The sequence below is a fragment of the Dermacentor albipictus genome, chromosome 4 (genome assembly GCF_038994185.2).
Source record: "Dermacentor albipictus isolate Rhodes 1998 colony chromosome 4, USDA_Dalb.pri_finalv2, whole genome shotgun sequence".
In the NCBI taxonomy this organism is placed as follows: Eukaryota; Metazoa; Arthropoda; class Arachnida; order Ixodida; family Ixodidae; genus Dermacentor; species Dermacentor albipictus.
This window is the reverse complement of record NC_091824.1, coordinates 103,827,912-103,847,835: the sequence shown is the minus strand read 5'-3', so window position 1 is coordinate 103,847,835 and position 19,924 is coordinate 103,827,912. Positions and strand designations below refer to the sequence as shown.

Below are 19,924 nucleotides of genomic sequence, written 5' to 3'. Positions count from 1 at the left end.
TGAGGTTGCAAGGGTATCGACATTGAATGAATTTGCAGAAGGACACAAGTTCGGAGACATGCGCCAACAAACTCGTTGTAATAATGTGCTGTTGTTCATCGTACTTTTTAAACGAAATGCTGTTTTATGCATTGAAGCACAAAAGTAATTAGAACGCCCATGTATTTCTTCCCACATTTCGGGAAATATCTTGAAGCTAGTGTCGTCCTGGAAATTAATTTCAAGTGAATACGTCTTGCAAGGTCACCGGTTCCTAAATTGCTATACGTGGCATAAAGTAATTAAGAAACGAATAAGTCAAGTTCCGTTAATTCGTTGAATGTGTGTTTCGATTTCACGTGCTAGTAATGTCCGCCTCTTCCAATAATCCAGCTCAGGGACAAGAATTATGCTATCTGCCGCAGTTTTTTTTTTTCAAAAATTCCGTAATACTTACTAAGGATCACCCCGTAAACGTGCTCATTCCTGCATACGATGCTACAAGTCTATAGCAATTATAACAATCGTGTCTTGAGGTGTTAGCGCCGCAAGAATTTCCTGCCGTCTTAATCGCACCCGTAAGTGCATCGTAATGTTTTCTATTTGACAGCGTTCGGGGGCGCTCCCCCCATAAATTAATTTCAAAGACAGTGTGACAACTATTTCTGTACATGCATGCTAGAGAACCATTCTCGTGTTTTGCTTGTTATCGTACTCCCAAAGTGGCCTTGAGCTCGTGAATGTGGTAATAGTTTTCCAGAGCTGCTATGGATTTTTGCCCTTTAATTGTCGTCTGAGAAGCTAATTAAGAGGAGTACAATGGGAACAAGGAGCGAAAAGAATTCAACAAGCAAACACAAAGCAAATCGATCGTGACACTGTTTTCCATGGAAATATTTAATGTGGGACGAACTTGTACGTAATAAAAAAATAGGCACACGAAATAAAAGCAAAAGGGCATATCTATAGGATCAGGATGATCCCAAGCCTTCTTCTTCTGTTTCTTTTTTTATTTTAGCTCAGATAAACGATGGTAGTTTCGTTCTCGATAAACCACACAATCAGAAGAGAGAGAAAAATAGCAGGAAAGGTTTCGATGCGAATTTGCGCTAATTAAATTGACACATGTATAGAAGTGCATGTCAACTCATTCGTGCGCCCGCACACGTACCCGTAAGTTACTTCAGGCAATCGCATATGCATCAAACGATGTACCAGGCTACTTAAAAGAGAATTCAAACTCGCAATACAGGGAAGCGATGATCCTGCGTATGAAGCATTGGAAGTGTGGCTGGGAGTGAGGAGAAAACGGAGAGGGGGGTGGGGGGGGTGACCAACAGGTACATCGAGTCGGCACTGGGCTTGGCGTCGTACGAGTTCACGGCCTGAAGTTCACCGGGTAGATGGGCACGAACCGCTGGTAGTACCAGGGAGGCGGGAAGTAGTTATCCTTCGGGTAGACGTAACCCTGACGGTCCTCCTTGCGGTTGATGCACCGCCCTTGCCAGCACACATAGCCTCCGCAGCAAGGGTAGCTGCGCTGGATGCCGCACTGCATAGCAAGAGAGAACGCCGAGGGCCCGGAACTTAAATTATCAACTTTACGTTACCCAATCTCAACCTCTTCTAGCTAGTCGTCAGATTTTCGCACTATACAGTTGAAATCGAAAGCGAGAGAAAGCCGGATTGTGACGTCATATGTAGTTGTAAAAATTAGAACATATGCCGCCGTGCGTCACATTCGTCTTGCTTGGAGAACAACACTCAACCCGCCGTGATTGCTCAGTGGCTATGGTGTTGGGCTGCTGAGCACGAGGTCGCGGAATCGAATCCCGGCCACGGCGGCCGCATTTCGATGGGGGCGAAATGCGAAAACACCCGTGTACTTAGATTTAGGTGCACGTTAAAGAACCCCAGGTGGTCGAAATTTCCGGAGTCCTCCACTACGGCGTGCCTCATAATCAGAAAGTGGTTTTGGCATGTAAAACCCCGTAATTTTTTTATACAACACTCAGCACATCAAAGCTAATTTATTCGTTGCTGTGAACGGAGTTTTTGACAACGCTGAACACTGCAAGAAACTCGTGGGGCTGTATCCATTCATACAGTATACATTTATATAAAGCTATATCGCATTGGACAGGTCAAAGTGATAGAAGGAATGGACGAAGCGCTTGTCCACCCAGGCCGAATACGTTCTCGGTGCGACGCTGTCACAGTAAAAGCTCGTTCTTAAATTCGAACTTACAGCTAATTCGAACTGACGCCCTGGTCCCGCGGCACAGCCCTGTGTATTTCAATGGGGGAAAACTCCCGATAACTCGAACGCGTCGGTATCCACTACGGTTAATTCGAACTGGGAGCCCCTGGTTTACATGGCTAGCGCCACCTCTGTGTATGAGAGCGCAACTTCATGGCCGCGGCGAACAGCTGTTTCCATGGCGCACGCCCGCTCTCTGTCTGGCACGTGACCGCGCCACTCTGGTAGCGCCGCTGCTGTCACAGCTATTTCGCTTCCGCCGTGGACGCCGCGGGCACCAGTGCTCTGGCGTATGCTCGCGGAGTCGCGGCAAAGGAAACGCAAGCAAATGCATATTGCCGATTACTTCTTTAAATTTTGATTACTTTAACCCTGCCCTGTAAATAAACGTGTTTCGGAGCATAGATAGCATCACATATTTCGACATTAAGGCTCGCTGCTCACACATGTGCATGTCAGTGCTTGTTTCTGGCGTATAACTGACTGATAAAATAATTTCGTTCGCTGTTCGAGCTCCATGAACTTAATCTACGAAATCACCTGCTGCAAACGTGCAGTAGCTCCTAATTCGCGATAACGAGTCCAGGGGTGGCTACTTTGGGTTCTGCCCGCGCAGCGTGGAGCGATGGCCGTTCATTCTGGCACCCGCCCGCTAATTCGAATTCCGCTTAATTCGGACAATTTCATGGTCCCCTTCGAGTTCGAATTAACGAGCTTTTACTTGTACTTTATTAAGCTATATTATAACATGCGCCAATCAACCAACCCGAGTTTCCATTCTTTTGCATTCCAATGCACGAATTGCGGTCATCTAGATCCGCAATGCAAATTGCTGTCATCACTGATTTCTTGCGTCGCTCAGATAGCGCTACGTACATATACTGCAGCGACCCTTCTATATTCTTCTCCGCGTAAATTTAGTGCGCAGTCATTCTTAATCAACTCGCGCAACTAGAGGGGCTTCGGTACCGGAAACGTTTGGGAAACGTACCGAAGGTTCTTTCTGAGTTTGGGCATTCTGCACGTAAATCAAGGTTAGGCATTATTTAATTAGTTAATCACATTTTGGCCGTCTATTAACAATATTAATAGGCCTAAGTAACATCCGGCGTTGCGACGGCACTCATCAGCACAAAAAAGGAAAACGGGGATAAAAGAAAGAAGAAGTCCTAGGTTAATCAACCCCCCAAAAAATGCAAGCATTGAAAAAAAAAAATTACGAAATAGAGAGCGATCAAAAAAATACGTGTTTCCGCCCGGGATCGAACCGGGGACCTTGCGCGTGTGAGGCGCACGTGATAACCACTACACCACGAAAACAGGGATGGAGGATGCCTTCCCTGGCTGGTTGCCAATCTTTCCAGCGAGAACGCTTCCTCTTCCGATGGACAAGTGTTTCGCTTGTTCCATGACACACGACATTAAAACTTCTTTCTGGGCGAGTTGGTGCATACTTGACATAAAAGTTGTTACAGCGCAAACACATGCGACCACAAAGTATGAAGGACGGGACACAAGCGCTATGCCATATTTGTGTATGTGGAACGCTTCCAAACTGACGCGCACCGTCGCTTCGGCACTCTTGCCGAGAATCTTCGTCTCTCCCAGTCGAGCCTCGCATCCTGTGCATTCAATTACGTGCGCGCAAAAAAAAAAAAGACACACGACACACATTCCAAACCTCCCCGCTTTTTTTTTTTATTTCTTGTCTCAGGTGAGCGACGGCCAGTTTGTTGTCAATAAAACACGGAATCAGAAGGAGAAAAATAATGTGCAATACGCATTTACTTACATTGAAAAAAAATTACGAAAGAGAGCGATAAAAAAAAAAGCGTGTTTCCGCCCGGGATCGAACCGGGGACCTTGCGCGTGTGAGGCGCACGTGATAACCACTACACCACGGAAACGGGGATGGAGGGAGGCTTCCCTGGCTGGTTGCCAATCTTTCAAACGAGAACGCTTCCTCTTCTGTTGGACAAGCGTTTCGCTCGTTCCATGACACACAATACACTCTTTACAGAATTGTCTACAATTTTTTCATTGACACCTTTGCTCTGAATATAATGTCTAATGAAGCTAGTTGGTTAATGAACAATAACTAATTATGTAATTTGGCGAAATACGAATGATAGTCTGACTCGCTCCAAGTGACGGCATACAACATTACCTTGTTTCTGTCCAGCTACGCCGCACTCGCATATATTTAAAATTTTGGAGCAAGTTACCAGGGACACCACGTATATGATTCTATATTGCTACTACAGCGGAATCATATGCGATGGTGGTTGCGTCGTGAAACTCCTTTAGAAATCGGTAGCTTCAAAATGGGTAAAGATATAGTTGAACTGCATTTTTCTTTAAAACTTGCAGGATGGAGAAAGTCGGGAGTTCAGTTACTCCGCGCCCTTGCCGCTCCTCGCCATCGCCTGCGAGTACCAAGCCTGTCTTTCTTTTTTTTTTTGAATTCAAGAAACATGATGTCATTGCTTGGGCTCTAATCTTGTTTAATATTACCTCATTCGCTGTGCTGATTACAGTATTCGAGCTTTTGAACAGACTACATTTATTATTTTTGTCTGTTGTGAACATTTACTTACTTATTTATTTATTTTTTGTTGTGAAAAACAGGACGGGACGAAAAATGGACAGTTCAATAGCGTGAAAGAAAAGAAAAAAAAATGTTTCCGCCCGGGATCGAACCGGGGACCTTGCGCGTGTGAGGCGCACGTGATAACCGCTACACCACGGAAACGGGGACAAGTTGGGTTCTCCAGCGTTGGTTGTCATGCCATTGAACAACATCTCGTCACAAGGATTGCGTGTAGTGCTGCTGATTCTAGGGAAAATTTCCTATATCTATATATTGTAAGCCTCGCTCAGGGAAAAAAGGCAAATTTTACCAAATCTAGAGAAATTTTTCGCTCAGACAGTGAAACAATGGAACGGCTGACGCGACTGCGTGTTTTCATTTCAGTCATCGCAAATAGCCTTTTGCGTAAGCACGCGAAATATGAGTTCACTGCCCTGCAGCGCGGGAAACGGATCTTGCGAAGTAAACGACAGGGTGCGAAAGCCAAGGGCTCTTTAAGGAGGTGCCGCTACTGTGATTTTTGCCGTTCCGACACGTAGCTGTGCTGTTGATGTCTGCGCACTCTGAATGCAACACTTATCTGTATTCAGTAAAAGAAACGTTTGTTGCAACACCAAACAAAGCAGCAACGGCGAATCTGGGCGCACCTGCCGACTATGCACCGGGAACCTGCACACACACACACACACACACACACACACACACACACACACACACACACACACACACACATATATATATATATATATATATATATATATATATATATATATATATATATATATATATATATATATATATATATATATATATATATAAAGGCATTCCTGTTTGCATAGAAACTTGCACTACGACATTACTGCAGCTTGAGCGCAGTGGCTTCATTATTTGAATATTTTGAAACGAGTTCCGAAATAGATTTAATCCATAAAATGTGCAATAGATCTTCATAGTACGAACAAAAAAATTTTGCAGAAATCATTATGACGAACTCATGAACCAATACATTCTGCAACCATCTAGGGAAATCTAGGTAACCTTCAAGATCCAAATTGGGGCGAAAACTGGCTTTGGAGGTTGGCAGCACCGATTTCGTGTGTCGATAACGTTCTAATTCACGATGCCTCACGCGTGGATCTTGAAACACAGAAACTCATTCTGAGATGGCGTCAGACTAACCAAGTAAAGTTATTTATTTTCGCGCTGGAAAAGACCGCGTGTGACCCTATACATCGCGGAAACCCGGGTGCTCTCTGACCTCCCCGTACGCGTACCTCTTGAAACCATGTCCTGCAGGCGGGTGGTCCAGGTGGGTACTGCCCTTCAGCGGTATCCCGCAGGATTACAAACAGGAAACAAACAGCTAGGAATGTCGTGCTCTTGGTCCGATCTGCACACAAAAAAAGAAAGAGTTAAATAAGCAATTTTCAGCGCGAAATTTCATATTTCGTCTCGTGCACGAAGTGGCAGCAGTATTGAGCAACGTTGCGCTAGTTCGTATTGCATGCTTTTGAAGTGGGAAACAATTAACGCCGCAAGACGAGGGCCTACAGGAAGTGGACAACACAGGCACTGACTAACAACGTTGTTTTCATTGCAACAGGGCAATATACAGAGTGTCCCACATAACTTGAGCCAAGAATTTAAAAATGAAAGGCGCGTCGGAAGCGAATTGAACCGAATGCATAATGTTGGCACTGGCCTAGGTTTACTCGCGCTATTTTTTATCTTCCCCTTAACTAAAGGCATAGCTATGTTTAATTAATGAACTTTTTAAGTATTGGCTGCAGACCCCAAGTGTGATTCGCAAAGTTGTAGAGCACGTTCAGAAGCCACCGATCGAATTGTTTTCTTTACGATACGTCTCACGTGGTCCTTTTTTCCGGGCTGCAAAGAAAGCCCGCGAAATTTGAAAAAAGACACGCGATGGAGCGTTTGCGAAGTGTTATCGTGCTGTTCTCAAGCGTGCGTTCGGTGAACAAGGTCGGCTCCTTTCGGATGACGGCGAAAATGCATGCTGCTGGCCCAGCGCTGCCGGTGAGATAAAGAGCGCCCTGCCGCTTCCTAGTCGGCAGACAGGATGCAGCCGATCTTGTTCACTGAACGCACGCTTGAGAGCAGCACAATACCACTGCGCAAACGCTCCGTCACGTGTTGTTTTTTTCATATTTCGCGGGCTTTCTTTGCAACCCGTAAAAAAGGACTACGTGAGACGATACGTAAAGGAAACAACTCAATCGGTGGCTTCTCAAGGTCTGCGTATCATATCTGGGGTCCTAAGCCGGTAATTAAAATTTTGGATAATTAAACTTAATTAGTGAGTTATGGGGAAAACAAAGTTGTCTGAGTTATTGTAGGCCATTGCGAATAGTATGCGTTTGGTTCAATTCGCTTCCGACGCGCCTTTCATTTTTAAATTATTAACTCAAGTTATGTGGGACACCCTGTATGAAGCAAACCCAGCCTCTCCCCCCTTCCCCCCCCTCATGCGCACACTCATCGTAGTGAAAAAAAATATATATGAACCTGACGAATAAAGATCGCCAAGAAACGTGCCTAACAAAAAAAAAAAACATGAATCGCTTTATATATTGCTCGCTTTATATGTTGCCCTGTTGCAATAAAGACAACGTTGTTATAGTCTGCACCTGTGTTGTCTACCTCCTGTGAGTGTTCCTCTTGCCGCGTCATTTCTCACTTCAAAGGAAGCAGGAGACCATATAGCATATAGTGCAGAATTGAACCTCGATACAGCAAACTTCAAACCGAAGCAGAGCTTCGCTGCTTCCGGTATTCGTTATGATGCGAAGTCTCTCATACGGTGGCTCTTTCAATCAAAAGGTGGCGCGTAGAAGCACTAGTTTCTCCGGCATTTAATCTACATAGAACAAGGAGCTAAGCCTTTATTCGAGGTAAGCCCTGTTTACTTTTGACAGACGACGCAAGTACTCGACAACATGTTTTCTTTCTTTTTTGGACATCTCAGAGGAAACAGTGAATCCATGATTTACCTTTACAGATAGTTCCGGTTGTTGCTTGGATATATCATGTTTTGGGCTGTGTTCGGAAAAAGGTTGCTTCTCTAAGACGGATGCCAAAAAGGGATTTGCATTTTCTGTTTTTCTGTTTCGTTGTGACAATAGAACACGCTCACTGTAATAAAAATGAACGTCATATTGTAAGCTGAATCTTATATTACGTGATTGTATGTAATAATTCCTTGTCAGAGTTCTTTACACTGAGGTCCTTCAACGTTAAGTTAGCGTTTTTACGATACATACTCCTGTCAACCGAATGGCGGAAAACGAATGGGAGTGCGCAGCATCTCATTCATAAAATCCTAATATCCATAATCCATATAATCCATAAGATATCCTAATCATCCGCGACGTTATAAGTTTTGGAAAACGTAGCGCCGAGGTTTATTAAATGCTTAATATTTCAAAAATAGTTACATGACACTATGAGGAGATAAATAAAAAAAAAGTAGACCCCGTGAGCATTCGTCAGTTTTTCCTGCAGTACGAGCACTCAAATAGGAAAATATTCCTTGGAAATCGATGACAGCATCATGACGTCAGGGGCATCTCTGTTTCGATGCGATATGAAAAAGATTTATGAATATTGGTCTTCACTATTCCGTCTGCCGTAATAGGCAGCCCTCTTCCGCTGAATTTGCCCGTTTTCTTGAAGCGTATATAATCTACCATGATTTTTTTTTTAGTTTAAGGTTTGCCTATATAGAGCTAGAAGTGGTATAAGTGGAAAGTAATGTCCCTTTAAATCACCACAGCGAACAGGCATGTTGCGCGTGCAGTGGGGAAGCGTTACCAAGGATATAGCTGACGGAAAAGCGAGCTAGAAGTCTGACTTATGTAAACTCCTTTGGTACAAAGCAGTCGAAGTACATAGGCCTTGATTACATAGTGTGGGGCGTCTTGTTATTAAGTTAGTATAGGGCCGTCCTCAAGCAGATCCGCTGGGCTGGAAGGCAACTAGTGAGTGAAGGTAGCGGCCCGTGGGGCGCGCGTAACCATGGCACAGAATGGTTTCAGGGCAGCCAGCGAGTCGGAAGTCTATACCCGGTTTGTCGATTCCTAATAACTAAGGTGTTGGTCTGATGGGCGAGTTGCGAAATGTCTTTTTTTTTTTTCACTTGTCAATGTTTGATAAGGTGTTGACCTGTGCAGCGCTCTGTCCTATGTTCTGGTAATTTTGTGTTTCCGTGAGTATGCTGCGCTAATATAACTGCCATGGATTGTCACTCCTCGTCCATTTAACGTATCCAATTTAACAAGACAACCAGATCGAGCTGCAGTGCCTAACCCGCGCTCATTAGGCCTGCGAGTCTCGCGACACGACATCTTGAATATCGCCGTATGTACATCTCGTTGCTAACTTGCCATTTCGAAAAATTGACTATACTTGTAACGAAACAAATTCGATATAGAATAAATTATACCGGGATCACACACACACACGACCTATTACGCAGTCTACGTACACTCAACCTCAGTTTGTATCTACATATAGAACCGAAGTAATAAGCGCTGGTTGTTAACGCGTAACATCTTTGTGTTCCTAAGCTCTGCAGCCCAATTTGGTGCTGTTGCTTTCCCGGGACATGCACTAAACAGTCAACACGAATTACAGGTGAACGCCAACGTTGTCACTCATAAGCATTCCCCTACATAGCTCGCGGAATTCAGCAAATTAAACTCTATGGAGGTGGAGGTTCAGCACCGTTTTACAAAGGCTTCATCTTAACACCAGAAATGGAGAGGAAGGATGCGGTATCAAGAACTTGAGCTGTGTCCTTCATAGACGGTAGCTGTGATCTAGTGCAAAACGCGAAACACAAAAGAAACCCGCAGACTAAAGACTATATAAAGTTTTCTGTTCACTACTGTCCTGTGCTCATTTTATTATGTTGTATATCGACCGCGTCACGCTGCATGAGCACATGCATGAACGCCGGTTCTCGCCAGATCACAAAACCTAAGGAGCAAAGTGCTCAATGAGTCTTTACGGAGAGGGATTGATTGAACCATACTTCGGAAGGCCAACTGATGATGGCTCCTCTAGCCAATTGCATAGTCAAGCGCCGAGCGTGTACGCACCGAATGCCCGATGGCTTCTGTTGATGTACCACCGGCCCTGCCCATCCCTTCCCACCGCGGCGATTGCGCAATGTCTGCCAACAGCGGGTTCCCATGAAAACCCTTCTCTTTTCTCTTTCATGATTCTGCATCCTTCCCCTTATGTACTGTATTTACCTCTTTGATTTTATCCATGGCAGCGAGAGAGTTCAGGTACTCGCAGTGATATACGAGGCATATATATAGTGTCTGTGGCCACCGCGTCTTTCATAAAGTTCTCCCGCTATCACGACCCTACTTGTTGTTTTTATATCAATCAATCAATCAATCAATCAATCAATCAATCAATCAATCAATCAATCAATCAATCGATCAGTCAATCAATAAATCAATCCTTATTGAGATAGAGTTACCTCCCATCTATATATGGCAGAAAGCGCCCCGATATACCCATTCTCTATTACCCACATATAGAGGTGGTGTTCCAGTTACTTGTGTGCATGAAACGACGTTTTGTTAACAAATTAACTGGAACGCCAATGCATTTCCCCGCAAGGTTCGGGAATTCATAACGCGAAACTGGTGTCATCTTGAAAATTCGTTCCAAGTGGATTCGCCTTGCGAACTCCACAGCTATATAATTAGTAAATTGCAATATCGGCCATGATGTAATTAGTTAGGAACTTAATTAGTGAATTTTTATTAATTTGTCGATCTTGCACCTAAATTTTTTGTGCAAGTATTGTCCGCCGCTTCGAGTTAACCAGCTAATAACTAGATATGTGAGAGTTGCCACAGGCAACTTTTAAAGATTTTCGAAAATGTTCGCTCAAACATCCTGCATAGTGACACAGCTTCATTCTCTCACTCTCTCTCTCTCCCCCCCCCCCTCTCTTCTCTCCTTGTTGGCTAACATCGTGAGAAATTCGTCGACTCCCCCTACTAAATACGCACGCCGCCCATCACAGCTGGCATTCCACCCTCTCATGCATGGTGTACAGACAAAAGAGGCTCGTATTTCATGCCGCTGAACAAGAGCTCGCATGGGCCTCTACATGTATACCCCCGTCGGACGCGTTGGCGAAAGTCTCACTGCTTCATTATGCAATAGAAGTGAGGCATGCAGACAGGACACAAGAGTAGAGAAGTAGACAACACGAACGCGAACGAACGAATTGGCGTTCTTGTTGTCTACTTCTCTACTGTTGTGTCCTGTCTGCACGCCTCAACTTCTATTTTGCTTTATGAATCCTTACCAACTAGCTCAGCTTTTTGTCGTTCTTCACTGATTCGTGTCATATGAGCCGAAAACATGCATGCATGCACACGTGCGGAGGCAACGCCAGGAAGGATCCACTTACGTCGCGGCATATTCGGCGCCCGCGCAACTTGGCAGGTATATGCACACCCCTGCGCTCGACCTCTTGCGCCGGGAACAGTTCGATCTCTGCTGTCGGGCTGTGGCTAATTGCGTCGCGGTGCGGAGACGACGACAACGGCGCTCTCTCGAAGGCCCGAGGCGTCTTTCGTGTTCGAGGAGCGTCAGCCGGTGGAAACCGAGAAACAACTGTTCGCACTACAACTATACTACAGCAAACTGGCCAGCAGTCGTCGCGTGCTGTTGTTATATAACCACGGTAGAATATGCGTCGCCCACGACGCACGCGCTGTACGCAGACGCAGGGAGAGCTTGAAAAGCACGGTTGGCTCCCGCGAGCGTAAACATGGAGGAGTACATATACTTTTGCCGGTGGAACATAGTACGCTTGTTGCAGGGGATGTGCGTCACCGAGAAACCCGCGTTCTCAATATAAGCTCTTTTCTCTCCCTCCACTCGCACCCCCCCTGCTGAAACTGGTGAGCAGTTTCGCGTAACGCGTCCTTTCAAAGTCGTTGTGTCTGTGGAACGGTGATGGATGACTTGGCAGTATAGTCATTGCAGTACATGCATGCTGCGTGCCCGAAAGCGAAAACCCCACCCCCATTAAAGGAGGAAAACAGCAATTATAGTTAGGTATATATACACAGGGAACGAGGACAAAAGCTGGCCGTATGATTTTCATGTTGCCTTTCTTTTTCTTTCTTTTTCGTCCTTATAGTTTCTGTAGAGCACCTTTGCAGAACGGCGAAGGAAAAATGAAGAAAGTTTGCTATCACGAAAAGCTTACGAGATGATATTAAAAAAAAAGCTCGTGTGCATTTAGTAGATGCTGCGCACGATTTGGCGAAATGGCGCGTTCGAGAGAAACAATGTAGAATAATACGAAAAGCTTGAAGAAGAAAATAAACACTTCAAGGGTCATGAGGTCAGGAAATCTGACACACCCTTGTAATTATGCGGCGTAACCAACTCACGCTGAACCAAAACAAGCAAGCGTCCAGTGCAAACTTTCAAGGAAGGAAGTATATCGCGGCACTCTCGCATCTACGTGAATATCCAGCTTAAAGCTAGGCGAAAGAAAATATCGAGGAAAGAAACAGGACAACGAGAAAAAAGTACAAAGTTATACAACCTAGGTATATTCAGCAAGCTCAGTGAAGTACTATATATAAGAGAAAGCCCACTTCTCCTCACTCACCGTGGTCCGCTTCGCATTCCAGCGCCATCATAACATTCCGCCCTTACTAACATGCCGATTTTTTCAAGGACGATGACTTCTGCTCGCTCGAGCTATGCATGACAAATATAGACCGCAAATTTAGCTATCCTTAAGCGCGTGTACTCGGAATCAAGGACTGTGGAATCGACGAGACGTATGCCGGGAGGCCGACATAATACGCTGCCCTCGCGTCGCGGCGCGGCCTAATGGCTTCTGGCGGGCAGGAAAACGAACGCGACATAACGAGGGGACCCCATGCGGAAACACGGCCGTCGACGAGCCGCGCGTCCTCGCTCGTCTTTCTTTGTGCGTGTTGTGCTCACTGCGCCCAACGCGCGCTGCCGGGGAGGCGCATTGGCGGCGATGCAGGCCGGCGAATGGCCTCTGTGACAGCTGACGGGACGCGCTTCGGCGTGGCGCGTTCGTGGCGATCGCGCGGCGGATGCCGGCGCATTCCGGCACGCGTCTTGACGCACACGCAGTCTGAACCAGGGGGATGTGAACCACCGGAAAGCACGTAGAACAAAAAAAATCTCAGTTCCACCCCGAAAGGCGAAGCACCGATCGCGATAGCAAATTAGTTCACACATTCTATCATCTATTCTAACCAACTAGCCCGTCAACGTGTTTTAACTAAATTAACCAGCATGGTGTCACGTGCGCACAGGTAAACATGAACACATCTCGCTCGATGAGCGCAGAAACTCGCTGTGAAAATTCTGGAGTGAGGAATCGCGACAGCAGCAAGCGAATTGACCTTCATGCATCTCTCGTTTCAGCGTGAACGAAACGTCGAAAGCACATCGCATGCGAAGCTACCGGCACTAAGCGCACTTTGCAAACATCGCAGATCGCTTTGAAGATGGGGCCCGCGCGGGCGCGCACTTAGCCACGTCGCAGACCACTTTCAAGACACTCGAATGCCGGCAACGCATCCATACGGCGTCCGCCAAAGGCGTCTACCACGGCGTCCGCGATTCGCGTGGCAACGCCGTAGTAGACGCCGCGGTTGTGTCCGCTCTGTACGGAGCGGCGGGTGAGGAGGACATCGAGGCACCGTAGCAGCCGCTGGAGAAGAGCGTCCCTCCTCCCTCGCCTCACCTGCCACAGGAGAGGACACGCATCCGGGCCACGTTCCTCGCTCGCGCACGCGAGATTGAACCGGGTTCGCCGGCTCACCCTCACACGATTTCACTCATACGGAATCTCACGGCGACGGCGACGTCAGAAATTCGCCTGGAGTGTCGATATAATTGCTACCGCAATAAAACAAAGATGGAATTGATGTGATCTCCGCTCGTAACATATCGAAGCAACCTCACGAACCTTGCCGTGGACTGCATTTGCCGATTCCCAGCTTCCAAGACGTATTCGCGGATTGTGTACCCTGCAGTCTGCCGCGACAGACCGCGCCACTCCCATCTCCGGAACTTTCTAGCTCTCGTTCACTGGCGTGCAACCAAAGAGGGGCTTACACACTCCCATGAAAACTGAGGCTATCAGCGGCGTAGCGCCATGGTGCGCAGGAGACGGCATGCTCCATAGATGAGAGCGAATACAATTAAATTGTTTACATCTTTGCAGCATACCGCATTGGTCTCGAAAAGAGCGCTTCATAATCTAGGGTCATCAGCAGGAGGAAGCAAGCGTAACATATGGACGGTGCACGCGATATCCCATTAAAGGAGTACTGACACAAAAAATATCCATGTAGTTTTTTCTGCTTTAATAAGTAGTTAATGACCCAGTAATCACGGCACGAGACCTCATTTACTTCAGAGCGCGACAGGTAATTATCTGCAGTCTTTTTTGTAGCGACCAGTCCAAGTTTCGGTTTCAGAGAGCAACGAAACGGTCCACCGGGAGTTTAAACAAAGTGGTCACGTGTTCGCAAAAAACCATGACGTATGCTCTGCCGCGCAGCCAGCGTGCGGCGCGCCGCCACGCGAGCTTCGTGTTGCTAGTCGTCTGCTACGCCTTCACGTGGTTTGCCATGTCCTCGCCATCATCGTCGTCGTCGTCCTCGTTTTCGTCGTCCAGCGGCGACGATTTCCTGCATGTGGGAGTCGCCGCCGTATTAGACGTGGCCAATCACTTTCAATTTGACCCACTGGAGAGCAGCGACTCGGATATTGCGGGCGGCCGGCGACGGCGAGCACGTGTAAAGAGCACGTGTAAAGCCGCATGGCAGCCAACGAAAATTCGTGACGTAGCCACATGACGTAGCGTTTTCTTGGCTATTTACAGACCCGGGTGATGTCAATGTCGCGAGGTGCTCTGTTTTACGGTTGGCTGCGCGCACGTACTTTAAAATTGATTTTAAATATGTTCTAAGCGATATTCGCCGCTGATATTTTACACACGATGTGTGTGTGACCCACTAAATCGATCTCACAAGTTATCTCGACTTCAAATTTTTGTGTCAGTACTCCTTTAACAGACTGCATGTAAACTCTGCTTTTCAACAAGATGATGTGCGTGTCTTGTCGACAACAGTCACAGAAAAGTGCACGTAAAGAGAAGGAGGTGCTGAATTTTTGGCTGAATATAAACTAAATTCAGCTAGCAGTCGTAAGACGTCAACATCTGCGGTATATTAGCGCACAGAAGCCATGTTGTATAATGAAATGCGGTCACGTTAAAGCAATTTAGACGCCGGCTTGGGCGATCAAGAAGAGCTGTCTTCTTCCCCACCCTATGAATAACAGTGCAGTGAAGTGGGAGATGCGGAGATTTCATTCGGCCCCATTCCAGCAACCCCGCACGGAGAGGAAAACTACACTAATCTTGTGGAGAAGAGGGATTTCATTGCGGTATTGACTGTGCGAAGCAAATATACCGGTTGCTCCACGAAATGAGCTGAACATTAAAAATACGCAAATGCATCGTAGCCGGACAGAACTAAGTTAATATTGTTGGCCACCACTTGGAGATACTCAGATTATATTCCGAATTCCGCCTAATTACACAATTTTTCTTAATTAATTTTTCAACTTGTCAAATATTATAATTAGATGAGAAGTGTCAATGAGAAAATTGTAGAGCGATATGAAAAACCGCCAATAGACCTAGTGAAGTGGCGAGACTTCAAGAAGTATACAATGTATACGAGCACATGATAGAGAAAACTAAAATAACATGAAGGAAGAAGATAAAACAGAATACAATTTTATAGTTTCTGATACGGCAATGTATAAGTGGCAGGAAGTGAAGTGCTGGAGCTGTGACACTGTCGTGCTTCTTTACCTCTAAGAGCACCTTTGCTGTAAAGTACAGCGAAGCGACTTCGACGAGCTCTTCTACACTGTTTCTGAAGGCATTTCGCTAAACTGGATGCAATATGATTGCTTTCTGAAGTTTTTGAGCCCACTATATGCGCGTTCGGCTCCGTGCGCCGAACACTAAAAGGTCACTTGATTTAACAGTACAACTTTCAAACAATGTTTCGAGTGCACGCAGCTCTGAGACAGCGGATCGTACCGCTTGTAGTAAAAAGTGCCTTGTCAATTTTTCATTAGGGCGTACTAGTTAATATGAAAAAAAAAAGCGTAACCGAAATGCGGCAGTGATTCTGGCGTTGGTGGAGCGTCGTTACGGTAGCGCACCTAGCCAATTGTTGTAGATTTCCGACCATTAATATGCTCTGTCCTTGCCTGATCGTTTCCAACGACGATCGAGTTATAGCAGAGAAATTCAGCAATAGCATTTCAGATGGTATTGCAGATAATGAAGCTATATACCAACAACACTGTATAATTTTAATGCGCTGACAAAGGCTATAGCTCCCGGCCACGCTATATATGTGGACACGTTGACCTGCTGTTGCTGCTGCTTGGACTCAAGTTTCTGATGCTGGACCACTCAATGTGCAGCCGCGTCTTTGGCGCGTCGAAATAAGGGGCTTTGGCAGAATAAGGTGACTGTACGTAGCAAGTATACGTCGACTGGGCATGAAGTCAGCCTTCACAAAGTACAGGCCTGGTTTTTCAAGAAGGGGCAAGACGCGTACGTATGTATACGTTGCTTCACCAGCGCGTGCTCCATAGGCAGCTTTCAAGCAAACTAACACTTTTAACACGTAATAAAACGTTAACACCCTCTGAAAAAATTAATGTGGAGAATGGTCAACCACTGCAAGAAAATTGCGCCCGTCCACCACGCGTGCCAACGCTTACTATACAGTTATCCCTCAGTTTAGAACTACCGGCTCAATCCTAAACCTTAATGTAGGCTACCCAGGCAGAATAAGTGAACCATGGCATAAAGGATAACATAAAATAGAGCACATGTTTCTTTTCCCTTCGTTGCTACGCGATCGAAACTAAAAATGTCGGTATACTGGGCCCATGTATCACTTCCAGCCAGAGTTAAAAGAAGCGACAATTAATGCTACCACTCACTACCTGCAATCAGCCATCAGTAAGTCGGTACAGGCGGAATTATGTTTACTAAAGATGCCTTTCCGATTCCCACGGAACCAATGGACATTTCATGCTAAATTCAGTCAACCGATACTCCTATATACCTATGAGACTCAGTTAGGAGAGATCATGAAAAGATGGTGCTCCGGTCACTTGCCTGCCATGTTCCTCCCGAAGAGTCGGTAACAGTGCCGGCGAACCACAGTGTCAGTATTTACAAGTATAGATCAGGCAGCAGCGGCAGCAGCACGAGTGACTCTCAGACTATCTGGCGTCCGCACGTTTGCTTGCTTATAGTGGCGATAAGCAGGTGTGTCCACGTGAATATCTGGCAGGCCTCGCGTTCCACTTTTCTTGGCGTTGCATCCCGTGTCGATGGCCCGACGAGCCAATGTGGCACCGATATAAAACATTCAGCGGCCGCATGGGTCCACTTGCGACGGCGCCGTGTCATGCTTGCGCGACCGCGGCGGATGCACGCAGCAGGAAGCTGCGGGCTTTCCGCACCTTTGCCCGGCCGCTGTCCCGTTTGTCGCACGCAGGGTGAGCGTAGTTTGTATCGATTCGACGCGGCTTAGTCATGCATAAAAACTATGGTGCCGATTAAAGTATTGCGCATTGTATAGTACAGACCTCGCAGAACAGGGAGAGAGAGAGAGAGAGGGTGCGAGTAAAATACTGCACGCGGAAGGCGTCGTTTGCAACTAGTTGTTCGGGCGTTCCCTGTAAAGAGCAGTGTAACGGTGCTCATGTATACGGGGAATGTAAGATAATATATGAACGCTGCCCCACAGTGCCACAACTCTCACGTTCTGTTTACGCTCTTGTGGAAGCATACGTCCCATTCCGGGTGCAATACGCTTTCCACTACAAGAGATATATATACGACGGATACACTCGCGATATTGTTCGAGAGTTGATTCCAGAAACGAAAGATATACATTGAAGGAGGGCCAAGCAGGAAGAAAAAACAAACAAGAAAGGGACAACAAGCGATGCGCGCGCACTCCACACATTAAAAGGCAGTCGCAGTCACGAAATGTTTAATATAGTATTATAGCCTCTAGAGTTTGTGAAGGAGTGCGTTTACCGAGGTCAATTACTCACAGAGGAACATGACCATGAGAAGTAAATTTACAGACTAAAAATGGGGTAGAGGGCATACGACATGCATTGCCAGATCCTCAGTGCGATCGAGTTTGCCACTATCATTGAAAAGGTAAGGTGTGCAATCACTGCATTCTACCATTGCTAACATATGGGGCAGAAGCTTGCAGGTCAACAAAAAAGCTCGAGAACAAGTTAAGGACCGCGTGCAAAGAGCGATGGAACGAAGAATGTTTGGCGTAACGTTAAGAGACAGGAAGAGAGCGGTGTGGATCAGAGTAATGGGGATAGCCTATATTTTAATTGACATTAAGGGAAAAAGAAATGGAGCTGGGCAGGCCACGTAATGCGTAGGATAGTTAAGCGGTGTACCATTACTATTACAGACTGGGTGCCAAGGGAAGGAAAGCGCAGTTGAGGGCGGCCGGAAACTAGGTGGGCTGATGAAATTAGAAAATTCGCAGGCTCAAGTTGGAATCAGTTGACGCAGGACAGGCGTAATTGGAGATCGCAGGGAGAGGCCTTCGCCATGTTGTGGACATAAAATAGACTGCTGTTGCTGATGATGACCGAGGTTGGGGGGTTGGGGGATAGGAAGTGCGAGGCCAGATGCATTCACTTGAGCGCACTGTTGTTTTATGCTTTTGTGGCGGTAAAGTTCGTGGGTTTATCTTTGTAAAGCTTGACGCATGCAGACATTACTTAGCAGAAAAACCGAATTGGGGCCTTATATCGGGCACCTGTATATACGAGCTCGCCACGCGTCACTTAATACGTGGAACGGGCGTGCTGCTTAAGTCTCTTGACGAGTGATCATGCACGCTTTGCTGCCTTGCAAGCTGGAGCATATGCTGTATGGTTTCAGAAGCTTCGGATGCTTCCTGGGCCAGGCAAAAATATTGCGCCGCTCTTCCTCGACTGTTTACGATGTCCACGCTAATGTCATAAGATACAAAAAAAAGCTAATACCGCGCTGCAAAGGACTGGCCAGGAAAAGTTACAGAATAAGATAACCAGAACTGATAAATTTGCCTAGTTACCTCAGATTTTTTCTTTATTTTATGAATCACGTGAACTGATTGTATATTTATATATACTCCCACCCTACATCAAAGGGCTGAATTAGGGGTGTGCGAATATTGAAATTTTCGAATACGAATCGAATACGAATAAGGCAAAAAACTGTCTTCGAATACCGAATCGAATATCGAATATGTACGTACGTAGTATTAAAAAGTTGCAAAATGTGGTAACAATAGCTTTGTAACGCTTGTTAAAAATATTGCATTTTACAAGGCTGCTGCTGGTTAAAAAGACACTCATTACAGATAATGCGCTCAGGCAATGACAGGTAATGCTCTCAGTCAAGTAATGCACTTTTTAGTGATTATCATGAAGGAAAACTAACTGCTCAACATGTTCGTAAAGTAAACGCGCTGTATGCATTGTGACAACAATTCAAACGGTAGAAAAGACTTTCACTTGGAACTGAGGTGGCAGCGATGGCGAAGTACTTGTGGGCGAGTGTACTTAAAAGCGGGTACGTGAAGCGGCAATGGACTGCTACCACTCACAAGGATCCTTGCCCCTTTCGAGAAGATGCTTTTCCGTATAGTCTGTAACTTCCCTCTGAGAGGCAGATGCCAAATGTGCGTTCTCCTTGTTCATCCCTAGACCATCAAAAGCTTTCCATACAGTGGACACCAGCGGACGCGAACTCGACGCTGGCATGGCAGTGTCCTCACTGGATTCTACGCCAGCTGCGCGGAGCTCCCTTGTTGCAATGTTTTTCAGCCAGATAATCTAACCAGACGCCTGATGAACTGTGTCCTTAAAGCTTGGATCAAGAAACAAGGCCAGGTTGACCA

General features: G+C 46.2%; 1 protein-coding gene and 3 non-coding genes across 6 annotated transcripts; all 4 read right to left on the bottom strand.

Moving 5' to 3' along the window:
* Positions 1-852: 852 nt before the first annotated feature.
* On the bottom strand, positions 853-17,416 carry LOC139059670 (uncharacterized). 3 transcript variants are annotated; one of them, XM_070538096.1, is made up of 3 exons: positions 17,107-17,416; positions 6,104-6,219; positions 853-1,531 (listed from the first exon to the last, which is right to left on the bottom strand). In XM_070538096.1, the coding sequence occupies exons 1-3, from the start codon at positions 17,111-17,113 to the stop codon at positions 1,358-1,360; spliced, it is 297 nt and encodes a 98-aa protein (XP_070394197.1). In that variant the 5' UTR covers positions 17,114-17,416; the 3' UTR covers positions 853-1,357. The 3 variants fall into 3 exon arrangements, with proteins under 3 accessions (XP_070394197.1, XP_070394195.1, XP_070394196.1); XM_070538094.1 differs by lacking the exon at positions 17,107-17,416 and adding an exon at positions 12,508-12,817; XM_070538095.1 differs by lacking the exon at positions 17,107-17,416 and adding an exon at positions 11,290-11,701.
* Positions 3,487-3,559, bottom strand: TRNAV-CAC (transfer RNA valine (anticodon CAC)). Its single transcript has one exon. It is a non-coding gene; the product is annotated as a tRNA-Val (tRNA).
* TRNAV-CAC (transfer RNA valine (anticodon CAC)) lies at positions 4,074-4,146 on the bottom strand. Its single transcript has one exon. It is a non-coding gene; the product is annotated as a tRNA-Val (tRNA).
* TRNAV-CAC (transfer RNA valine (anticodon CAC)) lies at positions 4,919-4,991 on the bottom strand. The gene has a single exon. It is a non-coding gene; the product is annotated as a tRNA-Val (tRNA).
* Positions 17,417-19,924: the final 2,508 nt, after the last annotated feature.

Excerpts from the sequence above, each read along its gene's own strand:
- LOC139059670 (XM_070538094.1), bottom strand. The coding sequence starts at position 12,538 with ATGATGGCGCTGGAATGCGAAGCGGACCACG. Across the intron at positions 6,220-12,507 it reads GGAATGCGAAGCGGACCACG|ATCGGACCAAGAGCACGACA; the intron begins GTGAGTGAGGAG and ends TTTTGTGTGCAG. Across the intron at positions 1,532-6,103 it reads GCAGGACATGGTTTCAAGAG|TGCGGCATCCAGCGCAGCTA; the intron begins GTACGCGTACGG and ends CTTGCTATGCAG.